We start from the raw sequence: 25,750 nt of genomic DNA, 5'->3' as shown, positions 1-25,750 counted from the left end.
ATAATTCCATGGGGTGGAAATGATTCCAAGGGGTGGAGAAACGTATCCATGGGGTGGAGAAATGACTGTGTGGGGCGGGCAAATAAATCCGTGGGGTGGAGAAAGGAACCCATGGGGTGGAGAAATAATTCGATGGAATGAAGAAATGACCTGGGGGGATGGAGAAGTGACCTTGGGCGATGCTTTTCAGCAGTTCTCCCCCGAATTTCACCACCTTTGCTCACCAGCTGTCGCTTCCTGCGAGCGAAAAGGGGAAGGAAGGAGTTTCAGAGGGGCCGGGGTGGGGATGGGGCCCCGCAGGATGGGCCCGAGGGGTTTTGGGGGGCTCTGCCTCGCCCTGCTCTGCTTTGGGGTCGGTGAGTGGGGCCGGGGGCTTCGGGGGGTTTTGGGGTGTGGGGCTGGAGCGAGGATGAGGAAGAGGAAGGGGCTGAAGGCAGCGGGTGCAGCTCAGGGAGGTCCCTTTAGGGTTTTTCCATGGGGTTAAGCTCAGCTTTAGGGTTGAGCCCGGCTTTGCTGAGCCTGGTTTGTGGATTCCAGGAGGGGTTTGGGGTTTTCAGAGCTGCCCCAGCACCCCAAATCCATCACAGTCTGCCCCAGATGAGCATCAGGAGGGGCGTTAGAACCATTTTGGGTTGGTTTTGTTGGTTTGATCTCGGCAGGGCCGCGAATGGGACTCGGATGGTCCTGGTGGGTCCTTCCGCCTCACACCCCACAGTTCCACTCCCCAAATCGGGACGTTTTGGGTTAATTTGTGACATTTGGTGATATTTGGGGATATCTGGGGGTATTTTTAGATATTTTAGGGTATTTTAGGATGATTTATAATTGCCTGCTGGTGACACAACCCCAAAACGTCCCTGGTTTCGGAACAGCTCCAGCTCAGCCCCCCGCACGGTTTCCACCATGAGAACCTGACACCATTTGGGTTTTTTCTTTTTTCTTGGGGGCGAGGTGTGAACCCCTCAGAACAGGATGTGGGGTCTCTGCTCTGCTCTCAGTTCAGCCCCCTCAGAGAGTTGTGAGACACCCTGAGCTAAAAAACCAAACCAGTTCATCCAACCCAACCCCAGGACATCCCAAAATCCCAAAATCCTGCCCCTGTGTCCGGAAGGGTTTTTCCAAACCCTCCTGGAGGTTTTTGGGGTCGGGGTCATTCCCTGGGGAGCTTTTCCAGAGCCCAAAAATCCTCTGAGTGCAGAATTTTCTGGATCTCAATCCCAAATCCCACTGGGAACATCTCCAGCCGTTCCTGGCATCCTGTCCCTGCTCCCTCGGAATTCCCAGGATTTCCTTCCCTCTTCTTTTTTCCAAATTTCCCTTTTGGGGCCCTTCCCATGGCAATGTCCCCAAACTCTGTCCCACGTCCCCTGAGGGGTCGATATTCCCATTCCTGACCCCCCATTTTGGGGGAGAATCGACAGGAACGGGCAAATCCCATTCCCAGCTCTCGGCTTCCAAGAAGAGGAGTCAGGGAACGGGAATGTCACCGAGGAGGGGACACGAGAGCCCCCGGAGCCACCAGGACACCCCAGCACAGCCACCGGGGACGGGGACACGGTGACAACGTGGCCAAGGGTCACCACGAGGCCTCCTGGGAGCGGGGAGCTGGCGGTGACACCGGCGGTGACACTGGCGGGGAACCAAACGCGTGAGTACCACGGAAAGGGGAAGGAGGTGGCACCGTCCTGGGATTGTCACTGTCATGGGGATTGTCACTGTCATGGGGAGGTGGCACCGTCCTGGGATTGTCACCATCGTGGGGAGGTGGCACCGTCCTGGGATTGTCACCATCGTCCTGGGATTGTCACTGTCATGGGATTGTCACCGTCGTGGGGAGGTGGCACCGTCCTGGAGGGAGGTGGCACTGTCCTGGGATTGTCATTGTCATGGGGAGTGACACTGTCCTGGGATTGTCACTGTCGTGGGGATTGTCACTGTCATGGGGAGGTGGCACCGTCCTGGGGTTGTCACCATTGTGGGGAGGTGACACCGTCCTGGGAGGAGGTGACACCGTCCTGGGATTGTCACTGTCATGGGGAGGTGGCACCATCCTGGGATTGTCACTGTCATGGGGAGGTGGCACCATCCTGGGATTGTCACTGTCGTGGGGAGGTGACACCGTCCTGGAGGGAGGTGGCACCGTCCTGGGATTGTCAACGTCGTCCTGGGATTGTCACTGTCATGGGGAGGTGACACTGTCCTGGGATTGTCACTGTCGTGGGGAGGTGACACCCTCCTGGGGGGAGGTGACACTGTCCTGGGTATTGTCACCATGGTGGGAAGATGACACTGTGGGATTGTCACCATAGTGGGGAGGTGACACTGTGGGATTGTCACTATCAGGGGGAGGTGACACTGTGCTGGGGGAGATTTGTCACCTTTGTGGGGAGGTGACAACACCCCGGGGGATTTGTCACTGTCATGGGGAGGTGACACCGTCCTAGGGGAGATTTGCCACCATCGTGGGGAGGTGACACCGTCCCAGGGAATTGGGATTTGTCACCGTAATGGTGACACAGGTGGCACTGTCCCTGGCATTGTTGCCATCGTGGAGAGGTGACACTGCACCAGAGGGAGATTTGTCACCATCATGGGGAGGTGGCACCGTCCTGGGGGGGAATTGTCACCATCGTGGGGAGGTGACAACACCCCTGTCACCCTCCTGGGGGACCTGCCACCACCCTGGAATGTCCCAACCCCCCGTTCCCTGTGCCTGTCACCCCCTGGTCACCCCTGTCCCCACAGGAACGTCCTCGGGTGTCCCAGCCCGCTACTGGTCCCCCGTCATCTTCGTGGTGCTGGCCCTGCTCGTGCTCTTTGTCACCTACCACAGGACCAAGGACAGAGGTCAGGCCCTGATGCCAGCGCCCACAAAAATACCAAAACCTCCAGAGGTCACAACCCCAAAATATCCAGAAAACACAGCCCCAAAATAATCAGAAATGGCCCAAAATACCCAGAATCCACAACCCCAAAAGATCCAGAAAACACAGCCCCAAAATAATCAGAAATGGCTCAAAATACCCAGAAACCACAACCCCAAAAAGATCCAGAAATGCCCCAAAATACCCAGAAGTCACAAGCCCAAAAACCTCCAGATGTCACCACCCCAAAATAATCAGAAATGGCCCAAAATACCCAGAATCCACAACCCCAAAAGATCCAGAAAACACAGCCCCAAAATAATCAGAAATGGCTCAAAATACCCAGAAAATACAACCCCAAAAAGATCCAGAAAACACAACTCAAAATAATCAGAAATGGCCCAAAATACCCAGAAACCACAAGCCCAAAATATCCAGAAATGCCCCAAAATACCCAGAAATCACAACCCAAAGAGATCCAGAAAACACAACCCAAAATAATCAGAAATGGCTCAAAATACCCAGAAATCACAAGCCCAAAATATCCAGAAAATACAGCCCCAAAATAATCAGAAATGGCTCAAAATACCCAGAAATCACAACCCCCAAAAGATCCAAAAATGCCCCAAAACATCCAGAGGTCACAACCACAAAACACCCATAATCCACAACCCCAAAATAAACAGAAATGCCCCAAAAAGATCCAGAATTCACAACCCCAAAAACCTCCAGAAACCACAACCTAAAAAGATCCAGAAAACACAACCCCAAAATATCCAGAAATGCCTCAAAATACCCAGAAATCACAACCCAAAAGATCCAGAAAACACAACCCAAAATAATCAGAAATGCCCTAAAACCTCCAGAAGTCACAACCCCAAAACCTCCAGAAACGCCCCAAAATGTCCCTTTTTGGGGTGTGGCACCATCAGGGGGATCCTGATCCCAAAAAAACCCTCTTGTGGTCACAGCTCAGGGCTGGGACATTCCCCTTGCTCAGATCTGGCCCCAAAATCCCCCAAATTCACCCCAAATTTCCCTCCTGAGCTCAAATTTTTCTCTTTTAGGGTCAACTCTGCCTTTTTCTTCTCTGATTCACACAAATTTTGGGGTTTGGGGTTTTTTTTCCCCCCTCCCCAAACCCAAACTTTGGGGGGCTTGGCAGCTCCTTTTTGGGGTTTTCCAAAGGGGATTTTGGGTGGAAAAATCCCAGTTTTGGGTCTGTTCTGTTCACAGGGATCCGGGACCAGGTCGTGAGCGGCAGCGACTCCTCAGGTGAGCCCTGTGGGTTTGGGGTAACTGGGGAAACTGGTTTTACTGGGATCATTCCTTTTATTGGAGTGTTTTGTTTTATTGGGGTATTTTTTTTAATTGGGGTATTTTATTTTATTGGGATTTTAAAATATTTTTGGGATATTTTATTTTATTTTTTGTTTTATTGGGATATTTTGTTGTATTGGGGTGTTTTTTTATCAGGGAATCCCTGATGATGATCCCAAAGCTCCTCCCATCCCAAAAATCCCAAATCCCAAAAAATTCCCAAATCTTCCCCTGCAGATTTGGGAGCTCTGGTCCAGCCCCAAGCCCACGACCCCGTCCCAAAAATCCCGACCCCAGAGGTGAGCCTGGGCTGGGAAAACTCTCATGGGATTTGGGAAAGGTCAAAGCTGGGTTTAGGGTGGCTCAAAGCTGGGTTTAAGGGGGCTCAAAGCTGGTTTTAAGGGGGCTCAAAGGTGGGTCTAGGGGTGCTCAAAGCTGGGTTTAGGGGGCTCAAAGCTGGGTTTACGGGGGCACAAAGCTGGGTTTAGGGGGACTCAGAGCTGGGTTTAGGGGGGCTCAAAGCTGGGTTTAGGGGGACTCAGAGCTGGGTTTAGGGGGGCTCAGAGCTGGGTTTAGAGGGGCTCAAAGCCAGGTCTAGGGTGGCTCAAAGATGGGTTTAAGGCATCTCAAAGCTGGGTTTAGGAGGGCTCAAAGCTGGGTTAGGGGGGCTCAACGCTGGCTTTAGGGGGGCTCAAGCCAGGTCTGGGTGGCTCAAAGCCAGGTTTAGAGAGGGGCTCAAAGCTGGGTCTGAGAGGGTCAAAGCTGGGTCTAGGAGAGTTCTGGACACTAGGAAGGGTCAAAACCAGTTCTAGGGGGGGCTCAAAGCCAGGTCTGGGGGGTCAAAGCCAGGTCCAAATCCCCGGAGACCCCAGCCCCATCCCGAGGAGGCTCCATGGAATTCCCGCCTCTTTTCCAGAGGGACAGGAAGGATCCTGGGACGCCCCCAGGCCCGGAGCTCTCCGAGACATCCTTCGGGCAGCCGGACCCTGCCGGAGCCCCGGGATTCCCGGGAAAAAGGAATTCAGTCACCAGCCAGACAGACCCCACAACGTGACCAAAACACGGCAAATCCCCAGCCCCAAAATCCTTGATCCTAGAAACCCCAAATCCTTGACCACATACACTCCAAATCCCCAAACCCATAAACCCCAAATCCTTGACCCCAAACACTCCGAATCCCCAGCCCCATAAACTCAAAACCCTTGATCCCAGAGATCCCAAATCCTTGGCCCCATAAACTCAAAATCCTTGATCCCAGGGACCCCAAATCCTCTACCCCACAACCCCCAAACTCTTGGCCCCATAAATCCCAAATCCTTGTCCCTACAGACCCCATAACGTGACCCCAAACACTCCAAATCTCCAAACCCATAAATCCCAAATCCTTGACCTCAAACACCCCAAATCCTTGATCCCAGAGACTCCAAATCCCCAAACCCATAAACCCCAAATACTCCAAATCCTTGACCCCAGAGACTCCAGATCCTCAGCCCCACAAACCCCAAATCCTTGATCCCAAACACTCCAGATCCTTCATCCCAGAGATCCCAAATCCTCGACCCCATGATCCCCAACTCTAGGCCCCATAAATCCCAAATCCTTGTCCCTACAGACCCCATAACTTGACCCCATACACTCCAAATCCCTGGCCCCACAATCCCCAAATTCTTTGCTCCATAAATCCCAAATCCTTGCCCTGTAGACCCCAAATCCTTGGCCATAGAGACCCCATAAATTGACCCCAGAGAACCCCAAATCTAGATCCCAAATCCTTGACCCCACAAACCCAAAATCCTTGACCCCATAAACCCCAAATCCTTGGCCCTACTGAACTCATAACTTGACCCCATACACTCCAAATCCTTGACTCTGTAACTCCAAACTCTATCCCAAAAATCCCAAATCCTTGACCCCACAAACCCCAAACTCTTGGCCCCCACAGCCCCTGAGCCAAAATGAATGTTTTAAAAAAAGTCAAAACAGGTTTGTTTTATTAAAAAAAAAAAAAAAAATCCAACAAAATTGTACAATTTTAGTTCCTCTATGAAAAAAAAAATAAAATAAAATAAAACAGAAAAAAAACAAAAAACAACCGAACACCAACGGAAAAAATTCCTACCACTGCCGGAATGCTCCGATCCGCTGCAAAAAACTGGGAAAATCCAAGCTTTTTTTATATATTAAAAACCATTAATTTGACATTTTACAACTTTCTACACGCATGCACAAAAATCTCGGCTCTGCGGGGGAAACAAAATCCAAACCCAACCCCAAAAACGGAACCAGAAAAAGGGAATTTTCTCTCCCAAAATTCCCAAATGGAATTGTGAGTTCCACCCCCCTCCCACCCTGCAGGAAGATCCATCTGCTTTTTTCTTTTTTTTTTTTTTTTTTTTTTTTTTTTTCAGGAAAATGCCCCAAAATGGGCTCCCAGGATCAAGGGGTGAAATCCAAATCCTTCAGCCCCAAAATGTTGGGAAATGTTTTGGGAAATTTCCCAAAAATGGAAAATGTTGGGAGCAGCAGGAGGGGGTTGAAATTTCCCCCCAAAAAATTCCCCCAAAAAAATTCCCCCCAAAAAACGGGGATTTCCTGGAATTTGGATATGGGATGGATCTCCCCCCCCATTTTGCTACTGGTGCTTACTGGGGAAGCCTCCCCTGGCTCCAAACTCCCCCTTTTTTAGTGCTTAGGACAAAATCGACCCCAAAAATCCGACCCCAAAAATCCGACCCCAAAAACGCCTCCCTGGAATGAAATCCGGCACTTCCAACCCCATGAGGGTGGAGGTGGGAAAAAAAAATGGGAAAAAATTCCAAATCCATCCGTGAGGTATTTGTGACCTTAAAAAAAAAACCCCAAAAAACAGGAGAAGGCAAAAAATAAAAGTGTTTTTTTCATCCCAGTGGGAATTTTGTGGGATCACCACGGGACGTTCGTTGACCTCTCCCAGGTGCTCCTCGGGGTTACGGATCCAGAAGATGCCACTGGAATTTGGGACACCCTCAGGAGCAGCAAAATCCACCCCAAAAAAACCCCTCAATTCAACCTTCAGCTCTTCCAAAAAAAATCCAGATTTCCACTCATTTTTCCTAAAAAAAAAAAAATCAGCAAAGGCGAGGAGGATGTTGCCAAAACCTGGGATGCGCCCCAGGAGCTTTTCCACAGCAGCCACGGATCCTGGAGATGATTCCAAAATCCTTCCACCCCTAAAAAAATTCCCTTGGGATCACAAACCCAGCCCCAGGGCAGTGGTTTAAGGCCAGAGCCAGGAGAATTGTCCAGGAGAAAACAAACGGGAGCAGGAGCTCTGTGGGACCCAGAGCTGCTCCAGGACGCTGGTGAAGAAGGAAGTTGGGAATTCTTGGAATTAGCCCTTGAGTTACGGCTCCAGAGGATCCGGATTTCGGGAATGAGGAGGAGGAGGAGGAAGAGGAGGAAAAGAGGCTCAGCCACCTCAAAAAGGACGAGTGGTCACGATCCCAGGAAGGCGCCGGAGGAGCCAAATCGGGAGATTCGGAGCCGGAAAAATCCGGGGAAAAAAATCCCGGCCAAATCACACCGAGGTCTCCGACTGCAGCCTCATGATGAACTTGTGAGACTTGGGGTCCACGAACTCCTCGGAGAGTTTGAAGAAGGGGATCTTCTTGGTGGACACCACCAGGCTGAAGTCCTGGCGCTTGAGCACGAAGACCACGCCGTCCTTGAGGCCGTTGGTCACCGGCTCCTCGCTGACCAGTGTCCACTGCTTGGCCAGCCAGCGGTCCTTGTGGTACTGGATGGTGGGGCCGGCTGTCAGGTACCGCTCCAGGAAGGCCTTGGGGAGAGGGGAGGACACGGCCATGTCACCTCTGGACTTTGGGTTTTGGAGGGGGGGAAAAACGGCCCCGTGGTGCTGCTTAATTTTGGGGGTGTTTTTTTAGGAAAGAGCTCTGAGGTTGTCGAGTCCACAGAATTTCAGGGATTCCTTGGATATTTCCAGAGGTGGCCATTCCAACCATCTCCCATTTAAAGGTTTTTTCCCTTTTCCAAGGAGGGATTTTCCCAAATTTCCCACCCTGGCACAGCTCGAGGCTGTTCCCTTTTGTCCTGTCCCATTCCCAGGGATCAGACCCCAAAATTCCCCCTGGATCCCCCTTTTCTCCAGCCTGAGCCCCCCCAGCTCCCTCAGGATTCTCCATTCCCTTCTCCTGCTGCTCTAGCCCCATTCCCATCCCAGGATTTTCCAGCTCCACCTCCAGGATCCACAGAATCCCAAAATCCCTGGGCTTGGGAGAGAATTCCAAAGATCCACAGAATCCCAAAATCCCTGGGAGAGAACTCCAAGTTCATTGAGTCTGAGCAGTGCCCAATCCCCACTTGGCCATCCCAAGGAATCTCCAGGAATTCCCTCCAGGGATGGGGATCCAGCCCTCCCTGATCCCTTTGAAAGCTTCCCAATCCTTTTTCCTCCAAAAAATCACCCCGAATTTCCCAACCCTGACCCAGCTCGAGGCCGTTCCCTCTTGTCCTGTCCCATTCCCTGGGATTAAATCCCAAATCTCCCCTGGCAGATCCCAAAATCCCCCCAGGATCCCCCATTCCCTTCTCCATCTCCTCCAGCTCCATTCCCAAATCCCCCAGGAGGAAAAACCCAACCCCAAGAGCCTCCAACCCCTCGTTTGGACGACCCCAACCGGGGGGATCAAAACCCCTCTGGGACACCCCGTGGGCACCTTGGGGGTCATGTCGTGGGTGATGCAGAACTCGAGGTGCTGCAGGATGCTCTCCATGGTGTGGTAGGGCTGCTGCTTGGTGGTGCGCAGGTATTTCTGCATGGCGCGGGCCATGGAGGCGAAGATGGCCTGGGCGGCCTCGCGTGGGTCCATCACCTCCCGCGGGTTCTTCTGCTCCTCCTCCTGCAGCCGCTTGATGTGGGTGAAGGCCTCTTCCACCGCCACCACCAGCCTGCGGGGACGGGGGGACGCCCCGCGGGGTTTGGGGTGGGAGAGCTCACGGAACGGGGTGGGAAAACCCCAAGGATTTGGGGAGGAAAATACCGCGGGTCTGGGGTGGAAATCACCGCGGGTTTGGGGTGGAAATCACTGTGGGTTTGGGGTGGAAAACCCCGTGGGTTTGGGGTGGAAATCGCTGTGGGTTTAGGGTGGAAAACCCCAAGGATTTGGGGAGGAAAATACCGCGGGTCTGGGGTGGGAATCACCGCGGGTTTGGGGAGGAAAACCCAAGGATTTGGGATGGAAATACCCCAGATCTGGGGTGGAAATCCCCGTGGATTTGGGGTAGAAAATACCGCGGGTCTGGGGTGGAAAACCTCAAGGATTTGGGGAGGAAAATACCGTGGGTTTGGGGTGGGAATCCCCGTGGGTTTGGGGTGGAAAACCCAAGGATTTGGGATGGAAATACCCCAGATCTGGGGTGGAAATCCCCGTGGATTTGGGGTGGAAAATACCGCGGGTTTGGGGTGCAAAACCCCAAGGATTTGGGGAGGAAAATACCGCGGGTTTGGGGTGGGAATCCCCGTGGGTTTGGGGTGGAAAACCCCAAGGATTTGGGGAGGAAAATACCGCGGGTTTGGGGTGGAAAACACCGTGGATTTGGGGTGGAAAACCCAAGGATTTGGGATGGAAATACCCCAGATCTGGGGTGGAAATCCCCGTGGATTTGGGGTGGAAAATACCGCGGGTTTGGGGTGGAAATCCCCGTGGATTTAGGGTGGAAAACCCAAGGATTTGGGGAGGAAAATACCGTGAGTTTGGGGTGGGAATCACCGTGGGTTTGGGGTGGAAAATACCGCGGGTTTGGGGTGCAAAACCCCAAGGATTTGGGGAGGAAAATACCGCGGGTTTGGGGTGGGAATCCCCGTGGGTTTGGGGTGGAAAACCCAAGGATTTGGGATGGAAATACCCCAGATCTGGGGTGGAAATCCCTGTGGATTTGGGGTGGAAAATACCGCGGGTTTGGGGTGCAAAACCCCAAGGATTTGGGGAGGAAAATACCGCGGGTTTGGGGTGGGAATCCCCTGTGGGTTTAGGGTGGAAAACCCCAAGGATTTGGGGAGGAAAATACCACGGGTTTGGGGTGGGAATCACCGTGGGTTTGGGGTGGAAAACCCAAGGATTTGGGATGGAAATACCCCAGATTTGGGGTGGAAATCCCTGTGGATTTGGGGTGGAAATCACCGCGGGTCTGGGGTGGAAAACCTCAAGGATCTGGGGAGGAAAATACCGCGGGTCTGGGGTGGAAATCCTTGTGGATTTGAGGTGGAAAACCCCAAGGATTTGGGGAGGAAAATACCGCGGGTTTGGGGTGGGAATCCCCGTGGGTTTGTGGTGGAAATCCCCGTGGGTTTGGGGTGGAAAACCCCAAGGATTTGAGGAGGAAAAGTCCTTGGCTTTGGGGTAGGAATCCCTGTGGGTTTGGAGTGGAAAACCCCAAGGATTTGGGGAGGAAATTCCCTCAGATCTGGGGTGGAAATCACCATGGATTTGGGGTGGAAATCAGTGTGGATTTAGCATGGAAAACCCTGTGGATTTGGGGTGGAAAAGTCCTTGGATTTGGGATGGAAATTGCTGTGGATTTGAGGTGGAAATCCCTGTGGATTTGGGGAGGAAATCCTCTTGGATTTGAAGTGGAAATCCTCTTGGATTTGGGGTGGAAATAGGTGTGGATTTAGCATGGAAAACCCCAAGGATTTGGAGAGGAAAATACCATGGGTTTGGGGTGGAAAACCTCTTGGATTTGGGGCGGAAAATGCCGCAGGTCTGGGATAGAAAATCCCTTGGATTTGAGGTGGAAAACGTCTTGGATTTGGGGAGGATAAACCCATGGATCTGGGAGAGAAAATCTCATGGATTTGGGGTGGAAGACACCATGGATTTGGGATGGAGAACCCCTCAGATCTGGCAGGATTCACTCAAACAGAAGACAGAACCCAAAAAAAACCTCAACCAACTCAACTGAAGACCCGCCCAACCACCCCAACCCTCGGGACGAGCCGGGATTTTCCCCCCCCCGGGGAAATTTCCCGGGGAAATTCCCAAGCCCGCGGGTCTCCGCCGTACCTGGCGCGGCGTTTCCGCACCCGGCGCTCGTGCTCGGCCTCCTCGTAGTAGAACTCGTTGTGGCTGTTGTCGCGCCGCCGCGCCGCCGCCGCGATCACCGCGCGCGGCTGCCCCGCCGAGTTGTTGGTGGAATTCTCTGCGGGGAGGCAGAGCAGCTCGGGAAAAGCCCCACCCGGAGCTCCCCCTCCCCCAAAAAAACAAACAACAAAAAAAAAAAATTCCCGCGGAAGAACGCGATGGCGGGGATGGAAAAACGGGAGAGGAGAAGTTGAGGGGGAAGCGGGAATCTCACCCTCGCCGAGGGAATAGACTTTAAAGCCGGACATTTTCTTGGACAGGACGGATTTTGGAAGGTTGAGGAGGGCGGGGTTGTAGACCGGGAAGTCGTGGTAGTAATTCTCCAGGATCCAGACGGCCGCCCGCTGGATGCTGCGGGGGAAAACCGGGAATGTGGGAAAAACGGGAATGTGGGGAGGGTCGGGAATGTGTGAGGGGAGCACACAGCGAGGGACAGGAGGGGCTGGGATGGAATTCCCAGGAAAAAATGTGGTTGGAAGTGTCCAAGGTCAGGCTGGAGCCAGCTGGGATGGAGGATCTTTAAGATCCTTCCAATCCAAAGCATTCCATGATTCCACCAATTCTCAGGATGATCCAGGCTGGGAAAAAGCTCCAGGATCACCGAGTCCAAGCTGGGGCTTGATCCCTTTGGTCATCCAGAGGAATCTCCAGGAATTCCTTATACACTTCCAGGGATCAGGATCCAAATCTCCCCAAGTCCCTTCCAAGGCCTGGCCACCCTTTCCGGGAGGAATTTTCCCAAATTTCCCAACCTGGCACAGCTTGAGGCTGTTCCTTCTTGTCCTGTCCCATTCCCGGGGATCAGATCCCAAATCCTCCCTGGAAAAGCCCAAAATCCCCATCGTCCAGCCAGGCCACCAAATCCTTGTCCCCACCATGGGAACGTCCATCCAGGACACCAAATTCAGATCCCCACTACTGGAATTTCCAACCAGGAGACAAAATCCCCGTTCCCATCACAGGAACATCCAGCCAGGACACCAAATTCAGATCCCCAACATGGGAACATCCACCCAGGAGACCAAATCCCTGTTCCCACCACAGGAACGTTCATCCAGGAGATCAAATTCAGATCCCCACCACAGGAACATCTAACCAGGAGCCAAAATCCCCTTTTCCACCACAGGAACGTCCATCCAGGCCACCAAATTCAGATCCCCACTACTGGAACATCCAACCAGGAGCCAAAATCTCCTTTCCCACCATGGGAACGTCCACCTAGGACACCAAATCCTTGTCCCCAATACGGGAACATCCAACCAGGAGACAAAATCCCCATTCCTACCACAGGAACGTCCAGCCAGGACGCCAAATCTCCATCCCCACCATAAGAATGCCCACCCAGGCCACCAAATCCCCATCTCCACCACAGGAACATCCAGCCAGGACACAAAACCCTGATCCCCACCATTAGAACATCCATCCAGGCCACCAAATTCAGATCCCCACCACAGGAACGTCCAACCAGGAAACAAAATTCCCGTTCCCACCACAGGAATGTCCAGCCAGGCCACCAAATTCAGATCCCCATTACTGGAACATCCAACCAGGAGCCAAAATCCCTGTTCCCACCACGGGAACATCCCCCCAGGCCACTAAATCCTCATCCCCACCACAGGAACATCCATCCAGGCCACTGAATTCAGATCCCCACTACTGGAACATCCAACCAGGAGCCAAAATCCCCATTCCCACCATGGGAACGTCCAGCCAGGTCACCAAATTCAGATCCCCACCACAGGAACATCCAACCAGGACACAAAATCCCCATTCCCACCATGGGAACGTCCAGCCAGGTCACCAAATTCAGATCCCCACCACAGGAACGTCCAGCCAGGACACAGAATTCAGATCTCCCACCACAAGAACGTCCAACCAGGAAACAAAATCCCCATCCCCACCACAGGAACATCCCCCCAGGCCACTAAATCCTCATCCCCACCACAGGAACATCCAACCAGGAGCCAAAATCCCCATCCCCACCACAGGAACGTCCCCCCAGGCCACCGAGGCCGCTCCCACCTGAGGTGGCCGACGTTGTAGAAGCGGCTGGCGCCGTCGGCCGAGCGCACGGCCTTGAGCGTGAACTGGGGCTGGAGCTGCCGCAGCTCCAGCAGGACCACGGCCAGGTAGTGGACGAAGAGCAGCGCGTCCACCAGGGACACGGCGAACTGCACCACGGCGCGGTAGTTGCGGTCGCGCGAGTCCAGGATGCGGACGCCGTAGAAGAGCCAGTAGGAGACGACGAGCAGGAAGACCAGCACCATGAGCAGCGCGCGGAAGACGAAGACGCGCGGGAAGAAGGCCTTGGGCCGGCGGAAGAACAGGGCCCAGCTGCCCAGCAGGAGGATGAGGAGTTTGAAGGCCACCGAGATGAAGAGCCCCTCGCAGGGCGTGCCGCAGGGCTCCAGCTCCTCCCGCCACAGCAGCTGCGGGAGGAGGAGGAAGGCCAAGGGGGTGAGGAAGGCCAGGAGGGCCAGGGCCGCGCCCAAGGCCACGCCCAGGTGGCGGGAGCAGTCCAGGTGGGCGCTGTCCTCCATGTCCTTGGTGATGCGCGTGAGGTCATCGTGGGAGATGCTGTGCTCCGACGTCCCCGTCACCACCGTGGTGGTCTCGCCCCAGTTGTCGTCCTGGGGAGGGACATTAGGGTTCTGAGGGGTGGCAGTGTCACACCTGTGACAGGTGACGGCAGCGCCTCCAGGACCTCCCAGCTATTGCACCTCCAAACCATGAATTGTCACTCTGGGGAGGGACAGGGAAGTTCTGAGGGGTGGCTTCATGTCACACCTGTGACAGGTGACAACACCACCTCTAGAATCTCCCACCCTTCATCCAGGTGTCACCCTGGGGAGGGACAGGGACGTTCTGAGGGGTGGCTGTGTCACACCTGTGACAGGTGACAACATTACCTCTAGAATTTCACACCCACCACAGTTCTAAACCAAGAGTGTCCCCATTGTCACCCTCTGAAGAGGGGACAGGGACATTCTGAGGGGTGGCTCTGTGTCACACCTGTGACAGGTGACAACAGCACCTCCAGGACCTCCCACCCACCACCCAGGTGCCACTCTGGGGAGGGGACAGGGACATTCTGAGGGGTGGTTCTGTGTCACACCTGTCCCAGCTGACAACAGCACCTCCAGGACCTCCCACCCACCACCAGGTGTCACCCTGGGGAAGGGACAGGGAAGTTCTGAGGGGTGTCTCTGTGTCACACCTGTGACAGGTGACAACAGCACCTCCAGGACCTCCCACCCACCACCCAGGTGCCACTCTGGGGAGGGGACAGGGACATTCTGAAGGGTGGCTCTGTGTCACACCTGTCCCAGGTGACAATAGCACCTCCAGGACCTCCCACCCACCACCAGGTGTCACCCTGGGGAAGGGACAGGGAACATTCCAAAGGGTGGCTCCGTGTCACACCTGTCCCAGGTGACAACATCACCTCCAGAATTTCCCACCCACCAGAGTTCCAAACCAGGAATTGTCACCCTGGGGAGGGGACAGGGGTGGCCCCAAATTCCCCCAATCCCAGAGGAACATTCCCAGCTCCAAACCCCATCCCACCCATGACACCTCCAAGCCAGAAATGTCCCCATTGTCACCCTGGGGGACATCCCAAAGGGTGGCCCCAAATTCCCCCAATCCCAGAGGGACATTCCCAGCTCCAAACCCCATCCCACCTCCAATCCAGGAGCCCTTCCCGGAGCCATCCCCTCCTCAGGACGGCAGAACCTCAGCCTGGACCTGGATCAGCGGCGATCCCGCCGGGAATTTTTCCCTCTGGGGAAGCTCCGGCTCCGGCAGGAGCAGCTTTGGGATTGGGAAGTTCCTGGATTTCCCAGCAAACCTCCCCCAAGGCTGGCAGGGCCAGCAGGGACACGCCCGGCACACCCCCGCACTGCTGCCCGCGCCGGGACGGCTGGGAATTGTCGGGAATAGTCGGGAATTGTCGGGAATTATTGCTGGGAATTGCTGGGAATTGTCGGGAATTATTGCTGGGAATTGCTGGGAATTGTCGGGAATTGTTAGGAACTATTGCTGGGAATTGTCGGGATTTGTCAGGAATCGCTCTGGACAGGCCCTTCCCTGCTCCAGAACCCTCCTCTCCCAGCCAGAGAGGTGCCAAAAAAACCTGGATTCCTTCCCAGCTGGATTCCTTCCCATCCCCTTGTCCCTGTCTCTTTCCCTCTTCCTGGTTTTGGGCACTCAGACATTCCCAAAAATTCCAGGACACTCCTGGAATTTGTTTTTTGGGTTTTTTTCTCCCGTGCTGGAATTTTCCCCAGAAATTTCTGCCAAAAAAACCGGGAAACTCTTCCCGGCACAGATTTTTCCATGGATTCCTCATCCCTGCAAGTGCCCAATTCCAGCTGGGAGCAGCCCGGGATAATGGGAGGTTTCCATGCCCAACCAATTCCATGATTCAATTCCAAAGGGCAAAGCGGAGCCTGGGGCTCTCCAGAGGGACGGGAAGGGCAGGTTTGGCTTTGGGAGCCCCATTCCCAGGAACAGGAACATGAAAAGCGCCGGAGCCGCCGGCGTGGGCGGCTTGGGAGAGGATGAAAGGCCGGGATGGGGCTCCGCTCAGTCCGGAGCGATCCCGGAATTCGGGAGCGAGGGGCACCCTGGGGTGGGGCAGCCTCGTCCGTGCCATCCAGGCGGGAATTCGGGGCGAATCCTGGAGGTTTGGGATGCGATCCCGGGGGCGTTTTCCAGCCCCGAGGCGCCACCGGAGCCGCGTTCCCTTTTCATTTTCTCCTTTTCTCGTTTCGCCGGGACCGGCCCGACCGGCTCGACCGCCCCGCCGGGAAATTCCGCCGGGAAGCTCCCGGATCCCAGCCGGGGATCCCGAACCCTCCCCGCTCACCCTCTCGTCCCCCCGCGTGGATTCGTTGTCCAGCAAAGGCTCTCCCGGTGCTTGGATCGTCACGGATTTGTCCCCGCGCGTCCCATCCCGGCTTTTGGAGCGGTGCCGCTCCCGCCGGTCCCTGGGGAAAAAAATCGGGGAAAAGTGGGAAAAAAAGTGAGGGAAAGGTGGGGAAAAATTGGGGGGAAAAGTGGGAAAAAAAAGAGAGAAAAATGTGGGGAAAAAATGGGGGGAAAAGTGGGAAAAAAGAGAGAAAAATGTTTGGAAAAAATTGGGGGGAAAAGTGGGAAAAGGAGAAAATGTGGGGAAAAATTGGGGGAAAAGTGGGAGAAAAGAGAGAAAAATGTGGGAGAAAAATTGGGGGAAAAAGTGGGGGGGGAAGTGAAAAAAAGAGAGTAAAATGTGGGGAAAAATTGAAGGGGAAAGTGGGGAAAACTCGGGGGAAAAGTGGGAAAAAAGAGAGAAAAATGTGAGAAAAAAATTGGGGGGAAATGTGGGGGAAAAGAGAGAAAAATATGGGAAAAAAATTGGGGGGAAAAGTGGGAAAAAAGAGAGTAAAATGTGGGGGAAAATTGAAGGGAAATGTGGGGGAAAATTGGGGGGAAAAGTGGGAAAAAAGTGAGGGAAAAGTGGGGAAAAACTGGGGGGGGGAAAGTGGGAAAAAAGAGAGAAAAATGTGGGAAAAAATTGGGGGGGAAAAGTAGGGGGGAAAAGTGGAAAAAAAGAGAGTAAAATGTGGGGAAAATTTGAAGGGAAAAGTGGGGAAAACTCGGGGGAAAAGTGGGAAAAAAGAGAGAAAAATGTGAGAAAAAAATGGGGGGAAAAGTGGGAAAAAAGAGAGAAAAATGTGAGGAAAAAATTGGGGGGGAAAGTGGGAAAAAAGAGAGAAAAATGTGGGAAAAAATTGGGGGGAAATGTGGAAAAAGAGAAAAATGTGGGAAGAAAATTGGGGGGAAAGTGGTAAAAAAGAGAGAAAAATATGAGGAAAAAATTGGGGGGGAAAGTGGGAAAAAAGAGAGAAAAATGTGGGAAAAAAATGGGGGGAAAAAGTGGAAAAAGAAAAATGTGGGAAGAAAATTGGGAGGAAAAGTGGGGAAAAAGAGAAAAATATGGGGAAAAATTGGGGGGGAAAGTGGGAAAAAAGAGAGAAAAATTTGGGAAAAAATTGGGGGGGAAATTGGGAAAAAAATTGGGAAAGAAGTGGGGAAAAAAGTGGGAAAAATTGGGAAAGAAGTGGGGATAATTGGGAAAGAAGTGGGGGGAAAAGTGGGAAAAACTGGGAAAGAAGTGGGAAAAATTGGGAAAAAAGTGGGAAAAAAAGAAGTGGGAAAAATTGGGAAAAAAGTGGGAAGAATTGGGAAAAAAAGTGGGAAAAATTGGGAAAGAAGTGGGGAAAATTGGGAAAAAAGTGGGAAAAATTGGGAAAGAAGTGGGAAAAATTGGGAAAGAAGTGGGAAAAAAGTGGGATAAACTGGGAAAGAAGTGGGAAAGAAGTGGGAAAAATTGGGAAAGAAGTGGGAAAGAAGTGGGAAAAACTGGGAAAAATTGGGAAAGAAGTGGGAAAGAAGTGGGAAAAACTGGGAAAAACTGGGAAAAAAGTGGAAAAACTGGGAAAGAAGATGGAAAAGCCGAAGCAGGACGGGGACCCCCAGGGAAGCCCAGCTCACTCACCGGTGCTTGCGGGAGCCGCGGGAGTGGCCGGATTTGTAGGAGTAGCCGGAGTACTGGGACTCGTTGTCCATGGCGTCGCCGCGCCGCGCCGGAGCCTGGGCCTGGGCCTGGGCCTGGGCCTGGGCTTGGGCCTGGGCTTGGGCTTGGGCCTGGGCTTTGGCTTGGGCTTTCCCCAGCGCCTCCTTCAGCGGCGGCTTCTTCAGGCCCAGGGGCACCTTCAGGAGATCGACCGTGACCTTGAGGGGCTCAATCTTGTCACCTGGGGGTGGCCTCACTCCGGAGAAAGGGACACGCACGCCTGTGGGGACACGCGGGGGATGTCACTGGTGCCGGGCCAGTATGGACCAGTTCAGACCAGAACAGACCAATACAGACCAGTAAGGACCAGTATTGGAACATTACAGACCAGTATGGACCAGTTCAGACCAGTACAGACCAGTACAGACCATGTACAGACCAGTATGGCACAGTATGGATCAGTATGGAACAGTACAGGCCAGTATGGACCAGTATGGATCAGTATGGAACAGTATGGACCAGTACAGACCAGTACGGAACAGTACGGAACAGTACAGACCAGTACAGACCAGTATGGACCAGTACAGACCAGTACAGACCAGTATGGGCTAGTACAGACCAGTATGGACCAGTACAGACCAGTACAAACCAGTACAAACCAGTATGGACCAGTATGAATCAGTATGGCACAGTATGGACCAGTACAGACCAGTATGGACCAGTACAGACCAGTACAGACCAGTATGGACCAGTATGAATCAGTATGGCACAGTATGGACCAGTACAGACCAGTATGGACCAGTACAGACCAACACAGACCAGTATGGGCCAGTATGGACCAGTATGGACCAGTATGGACCAGTATGGACCAGTATGGACCAGTATGGGCCAGTAAGGACCAGCATGGGAATTTGGGATTAGACAGGAAAAGGGAATTTGGGATTGGCAGGAAAAGGGAATTTGGGATTGGGCAGGAAAAGGGAATTTGGGATTGGCAGGAAAAGGGAATTGGGATGAGTAGAGAGAGAGGATTTGGGGTCAGGAGGAAAAAGGAATTTGGAATCTGGGGCTGTGTCCCCCCTCCTTGGGAATCTGGGAATGCTGGATTCCATTGGGAGGATCCTGCTGAATCCCGCTGCCTTTTCCCGAGGTTTTTGGGGGAATCCAGACACTCCCAAATGATGTTGGATCCCTTTGGACGATCCTGGAAAATCCTCCCGAGGATTTTGGGGGGCTCTGGACACCCCAATCCCCCATGGAACCCCTGAATCCATCCCAAGGAATTCCAGATCCCCTTGGATGATCCCACTGAATTTTCTCGATTTTTGGGGGGGAAATCCAGACACCCCAATCCCCTATAGAACCCCTGGATCCATCCCAAGGAATTCCAGATCCCCTCGGATGATCCTGCTGAGTTTTCCCGAGTTTTTGGGGAATCCAGACACCCGAAACCCCCATGGATCCACCCCAAGGAATTCCAACTCCCCTCGGATGTTCCCGCTGAATTTTTCCGAGTTTTTTGGGAGAATCCAGCCCCAGCTCGGGAGCCCCCGGCTGCCTTCGGGAGCCACCCCAGGTTTCCATGGAAATCCCATTCCCGATTTCCCAAGGCCTGAGGAGGGCAGGGGGGGGAGGGGGGGCAATTCCTTTGTCCGGAATTCCGGAGGGTCCCGCACGGATCTCCGTGGGAACCGCGGCCTCTCCTGCTCCGGGAAATGGAACCGGGACACGGGAACGGGGCACTGGGCTCCCAGTATGGACCAGTAACCCCAGTAAGGATGGACACTGGGGCTCCCAGTATGCACCAGTAACACCAGTAAGGATGGATACAGGGGCTCCCAGTATGTCCCAGTACCCCAGTAACAGCTGGATCCTGTTCCAGTAACCCCAGTAAGGGCTGGATCCCATCCCAGTGCCCCAAGTGTTCCCAGTAGGATCCACCCCAGTACATCCCAGTGCCCCCAGCTCTCCCAGCAGGATCCGGTCCTGGGCTCCCAGTGCCCCCAGTAAGGGCTGGATCCCACCCCAGTATGTCCCAGTAAGGGCTGGATCCCACCCCAGTACTCCCAGTACATCCCAGCTCTCCCAGCAGGATCCATCCCAGTGCCCCCAGTAAGGGCTGGATCCCACCCCAGTATGTCCCAGTGCCCCCAGTAATGGTTGGATCCCATCCCAGTGTCCCCAGTGCCCCCAGCAGGACACATCCCAGTGCTCCCAGTAAGGGCTGGATCCCACCCCAGTACTCCCAGTACATCCCAGTGCTCCCAGTAAGGACTGGATCCCACCCCAGTACTCCCAGTACGTCCCAGTGCTCCCAGTAAGGGCTGGATCCCGTCCCAGTACATCCCAGTACACCCCAGCGCTCCCAGCAGGATCCATCCCAGTGCTCCCAGTAAGGGCTGGATCCCGTCCCAGTACTCCCAGTGCCCCCAGCTCTCCCAGCAGGATCCATCCCAGTGCTCCCAGTAAGGGCTGGATCCCGTCCCAGTACTCCCAGTACGTCCCAGTGCCCCCAGCAGGATCCATCCCAGTGCTCCCAGTAAGGGCTGGATCCCACCCCAGTATGTCCCAGTAAGGACTGGATCCCACCCCAGTACTCCCAGTACTCCCAGCGCTCCCAGCAGGATCCGTCCCGCTCCCTCACCGGCGGCTCCGGCGGCGGCTCCGGCCCGGCGCTCTCCGGGGCCGTTGGCGCGCGCGGCATCGGCGAGGGGCCGGGCATGGGCGGCTGCTCAGGGCACGGGGGGGCCGCCCTGGAGCTGAGAGACAAAAAAAAAATAAATAAATGGGAATTCTGGAGCTTTTCCCAAATTCCCGAATCTCAAGAATTCCTGAATCCCACGAATTCCTGAATCCCGCGAATTCCTGAATCCCGCGAATTCCTGAATCTTGTGAATTCCTGAGCCCCACGGATTCCTGGATCTCCCAAATTCCCAAACCTCATCAATTCCCAAATCCCACAGATTCCCAAATCCCATGAATTCCCAAATCTCACAAATTCCTGAATCTCGTGAATTCCTGAATCCCGCGAATTCCTGAATCTCGCGAATTCCTGAGCCCCATAGATTCCCAAATGCCACAAATTATCAAACCCTGTGAATTCCCAAATCTCACAAATTCCTGAACCCCATGAATTCCAAAATCCCGCAAATTCTTGAACCCCATGAATTCCTGAATCCCACGAATTCGAAATCCCGCATATTCTTCAACCCCATGAATTCCCAAATCTCACAAATTCCTGAATCCCATGAATTCCTGAATCCCGCAAATTCCTGAGTCTCGCGAATTCCTGAATCTTGTGAATTCCTGAGCCCCATGGATTCCTGGATCTCCCAAATTCCCAAATCTCATCAATTCCCAAATCCCACAGATTCCTGAATCCCATGAATTCCTGAATCCCGCAAATTCCTGAACCCCACAAATTCCTGGATCTCACAAATTCCCAAATCCCGCAAATTCCCAAATCTCATCAATTCCCAAATCCCACAAATTGCCAAATCCTGTGAATTCCCGAATCTCGCGAATTCCTGAATCTCATGAATTCCTGAATCCCGCAAATTCCTGAACCCCACAAATTCCTGAACCCCACAAATTCCCAAATCTTGCAAATTCCTGAACCCCTGAATTGCGAAATCCCGCAAATTCGTGAACCCCACGAATTCCTGAATGTCACAAATTCCTGAATCCCGCGAATTCCTGAATCTCATTAATTCCCAAACCCGCAAATTCCTGAATCCCACAAATTCCTGAATCTCACAGATTCCCAAATCTCACAAATTCCCAAACCTTGCTAATTCCCAAACTCTGTGAATTCCCAAACTGTGTAAATTCCTGAGCCACGCAAATTCCCAAAATTCCCGAACCCCACAAATTCCCAAATCCTGTGATTTCCCAAATCCCAGCACTTGGGGATTCCTTGGGAACACCAGGGAAAAGCAACAGGTGTGGGCTGGACAACCCACTCCAGGCATCCCAAAATTTTTTGGGAATTATTGTCCTGGTTGATCAGCTGGGATAAATTTGGAGTTTTCCATGAATCCCTGGATTTTCCAGGAATCCCAGTGTCTCCAGCTGAAGCTAATTTGGGATTTTCCAGAAATCCTGCAGTTTTCCACGAATCCCTGGATTTTCCAGGCATTCCCAGGTCTCTTGGCCCCAGTTTGTGGATTCAGCCAAAATAAATTCGGGATTTTCCAGGAATCCCTGAATTCTCCAGGTGTTATCCCCATCCCAGCAGCTTTCCAAAAATTCCAGCAGGAATCCAGGAGCTTCTCACTCTCTTGTTCCAGTAGGAAAAAAAAAAAAAAAAAAAAAAAAATAATTTCTCTTGGAATCTTTTCCAGCAGAGCCGGTTCCACAGCCCAGGAAAAGTCGGGAATGGATTCCTGGACTCCGGGAGACGCCGGGAGCCAGAGCCAGATGCAAAAGAGGAGGAGGAAAATTCCCAATTTTTAATTCTGGGATGATCAAAGCTCCCAAAAAATCCCCCCAGGGCCAGAGAGGCTTCGCCATTCCCAACGTCTTCAAGTCCAGGCTGGAATTTTTCCTGGGATGGGGCTCGGGATCAAAGTCCTGAACCTCAAATCCAACGTTTGGGATTCAAATATTCCCCTTAAAAAAATGGAAATAATTAAAAATAAAAAATAGATCCAAGCGTTCCCAGATGAAAAAGCTTCTTCTCCAGAGGGAGAATTCAGAGAGGAAAATCCGCTCCTGTCCAGGCAGATCCGGGAATGAGTTTTCCTGGGAAAAATCCCACTTGGAGAGGGAGAATCCAGGGGATGAAGAATCCGGAATTCCCATCCTGGAGGAACTGGGGAGGGCTGGGAGCATCCCAAGGCTCCTTTTCCAGGAGAATCCAGCTCCAGGATCCACTCAGGAATCTGGGATGTGGTTCCAAAAATTCCGGGATTGTCCAGGTTGGGAAAGAGCTCCGAGGTCACCGAGTCCAAGCTGGGATGGCTCAACATCCAGAATTCCAGGAATTCCTTAAACACCTCCAGGGATGGGGATCCAACCATCCCTGATCTCCTTGAACACTTCCCAACCCTTTTTCCATGCAAAATTCATCCCAAAATTCCCACCCTGGCCCAGCTCGAGGCCGTTCCCTCTTGTCCTGTCCCATTCCCTGGGATCAGATCCCAAATCCTCCCCTGGCAGATCCCAAAATTCCCTCTGGATCCCCCTTTTCTCCAGCTGGAGCCCCCCCACCTCCCTCAGGATTTTCCAGACCCTTCTCCAGCTGCTCCAGCTTCGTTCCCATCCCAGGATTTTTCCCACTTCCCTTCCCTGGATCCAACACCACCCCAGCACCTGGAAAACCAAATCCCAGAGCTGGAGGATCCTGGAATCCCAAATTCCTGGTGAAAATTCCTGGATTCTGGAATTCCCACCTCACATCCACAAATTCCCCCATCCCAAATTCCCAGGGAACGCTCAGGATTCCCTGGAGAAATCCCAAATCCCATCTCCCCATCCCTTCCAGCAATCCCAAAAAGTTCTGTGGGATTTGGGAAGGACGATCCCAGAAATCCGCGGTGTTGCTCGGAATTCCGACGTTTTCTCCAGGAGAAGCCCCAAAATCCCAGTTGCTGTCCCAAAACACCTGGATCACCCAGGGCTGGATCCATGAAAACTCCTCTCCATCAGCTCCTGCTCCTTTGGGATCTTCCTCGATCCATTTTCCATGTCCTGGATCCCGGGAAAGCAGCGCAGGGACGGGATCCATGCGGGATCCAGGAATCCTGGAATATTTCCATCCACACCCAGGGGATCCTGGAGGGCAGCAGGGCTGGGATTCCTTGGATTTGAGGCGGCGCTGGCGGGAATTCCCAGCTGGGAATTCCCAAATCCTTCTTCCCGATCCACAAAACCTCCACAGCGCTTGGAAAACTCATCCCAAATCCCGGAATTAATCCGGATCCGCCACCTCGGGGCTGCTCCCTTCGGCCCCATTGTCTGCCAGGAGCCGGGAAAACAAGGAATGGTCCCACGGGATCATTCCAAAGGCTGGGAATGTCCCCTCTGGAATACGGGGGGGGGACACACGGGGTGACCTCGACCCCAGAGCCGCCAGCCCCGGCTCCTCCCGCCCGGCCGCCGCCTGTTAATTGTTGATTGCTCATTAATTAAATCATCCGAGCTTCACAAAGCCGCCGGAAAATCCTGGGGATCCCATCTGACTCCCGGCCCCATCCCAGAATTTCTGGGTGGGGGAGAAGAATTTAATCCTGAAATCTCCATATTTTTGGGGTTTTTTTTTAAATTTCTTTTTGTTGTTGTTGTTGTTGTTCTGTTGTGTTTCCAGCTCCGCCCGCGGGGGGGGAAAAGGATCCCAAAGGAAAAATCCATCCCAGACGGGGCTGCGGGAACTCCCGGCGGCTCCAGGGCGGAGCGAGGAACCGGCTCGGGATGAACCGGCCCGGGCTGTCCGGGAGCCGGGGGACAGCGGCACGCCCGGGCCCGGGGACACGGGGGGGGGACACGGGGGACACGGGGGACAGCGGCACGCCCGGGCCCGGGGACACGGGGGGGACACGGGGGACACGGGGGACAGCGGCACGCCCGGGCCCGGGGACACCGGGACACGGTGGGGACACGGGGGGTACACGGGGAAAGCGGGGGACAAGGGGGACACGGGGGACAGTGGGGACACCCCGGCTTGGGGACACGGGGGAAACATGGGAGACACGGGGGACAGCGGGGAGGAGATGGGGACAGCGGGGACACCCCGGCCTGGGGACATGGAGTGGCACCGGGAAGGGAAGGGGGATACCGGGGACAGCGGGGGGGACACGGGGGGCAGTGGGGAGGAGGACAGAGGGGACCCCAGGAAGGCATCGGGAAGGGCAGGGGGACAGCGGGGGACACGGTGGACACGGGGCACAGCGGGGACACCCCGACCCGGGGACACGGGGTGGCACCGGGGAGGGCAGGGGGACAGCGGGGGACAGTGAGGGACATGGGGACCCCGGGATGGCACCGGGGAGGAGAAGGAGACAGTGGGGGACACGGGGACACCGGGGGACAGCAGGGACAGCGCGGGGGACACACCGGGGACACCGTGCAGGTGACGGGGAAGGGACACCGGGGACACCCCGAGGATGATGGGGGACACAGCAGGGACACCCCGGGGACACCCCGCAGGTGACAGGGACACCGGGGGACACCCCGGGGACAACCCGCCGGTGATGGGAGACACCAGGGACACCCCGCAGGTGACACGGACACCCCGCAGGTGACGGGGGACACCCCGCAGGTGACACGGACACCCCGCAGGTGTCCCCGGGATGGGCACAAAGCGCTCCGAGGCCGCGCTGCCGTCGCCGCCACCCCCGGGCGCGGATTCCGGGGGTCCCGGGGGTCGCACCGCGCCCCGAGGACGATCCCCGCAGACCCAGGGGTGTCCCCGGGGGGGGGTCCCGGGGGTCCCATCGCCCCCTCCCCACCCCCGCACCCCCCGGGCTCCAGCGCCGGGCTCGGGGCTCCCGGAGCCGCCGCCAGCCCAGGAAAAGCCGCGGCTCCCGGGGCCCTTCCCGCAGGGAACGCGCCCAGCCCGGCCCGGCTCGGCCCCGCTCCCTTCCCCGGCAGCTCCGGGGCCGGTTCCGCATCCCGGGATCCCCCCCCGGGAGCGCCCCCAAATCCCCCCGCACTCACCATCGCCGCCGCACCTTTGTGCGCGTCCCCCCCGCACCGAAACCCGGCGGCGGCGGCGGCGGCGGCGGCGGCGGAGGAGAGGAGGAGGAGGAGGAGGAGGAGGAGGAGGAGAGGAGGAGGACGAGAGGAAGAGGAGGAGGAGGCGGAGGAAACCCCGGTTCCCAGCGGAGCCCCCCCTCGTCCGGCCCCGGAGCCCCCCCGCCCCCTGCCCG

General features: G+C 54.6%; 1 protein-coding gene and 1 long non-coding RNA gene across 2 annotated transcripts; one reads left to right on the top strand and one right to left on the bottom strand.

The window, feature by feature from the left end:
* Positions 1–306: 306 nt before the first annotated feature.
* LOC130263222 (uncharacterized) lies at positions 307–5,270 on the top strand. Its single transcript, XR_008842315.1, has 6 exons — positions 307–356; positions 1,445–1,648; positions 2,746–2,847; positions 4,101–4,139; positions 4,422–4,483; positions 5,101–5,270. It is a non-coding gene; the product is annotated as an uncharacterized LOC130263222 (long non-coding RNA).
* Positions 5,271–5,633: 363 nt separating this feature from the next.
* Positions 5,634–25,617, bottom strand: VANGL2 (VANGL planar cell polarity protein 2). The gene is made up of 9 exons (XM_056510754.1): positions 25,539–25,617; positions 20,527–20,641; positions 17,865–18,162; positions 16,194–16,314; positions 13,346–13,953; positions 11,538–11,674; positions 11,246–11,381; positions 8,900–9,131; positions 5,634–8,001 (listed from the first exon to the last, which is right to left on the bottom strand). The coding sequence occupies exons 3-9, from the start codon at positions 17,933–17,935 to the stop codon at positions 7,741–7,743; spliced, it is 1,566 nt and encodes a 521-aa protein (XP_056366729.1). The 5' UTR covers positions 17,936–18,162; positions 20,527–20,641; positions 25,539–25,617; the 3' UTR covers positions 5,634–7,740.
* Between the last annotated feature and the right edge of the window lie 133 nt (positions 25,618–25,750).

This window comes from Oenanthe melanoleuca, chromosome 25 (genome assembly GCF_029582105.1).
Source record: "Oenanthe melanoleuca isolate GR-GAL-2019-014 chromosome 25, OMel1.0, whole genome shotgun sequence".
In the NCBI taxonomy this organism is placed as follows: domain Eukaryota; kingdom Metazoa; phylum Chordata; class Aves; order Passeriformes; family Muscicapidae; genus Oenanthe; species Oenanthe melanoleuca.
The sequence above is the reverse complement of the archived record's forward strand: the minus strand, read 5'-3'. Positions and strand labels throughout refer to the sequence as shown.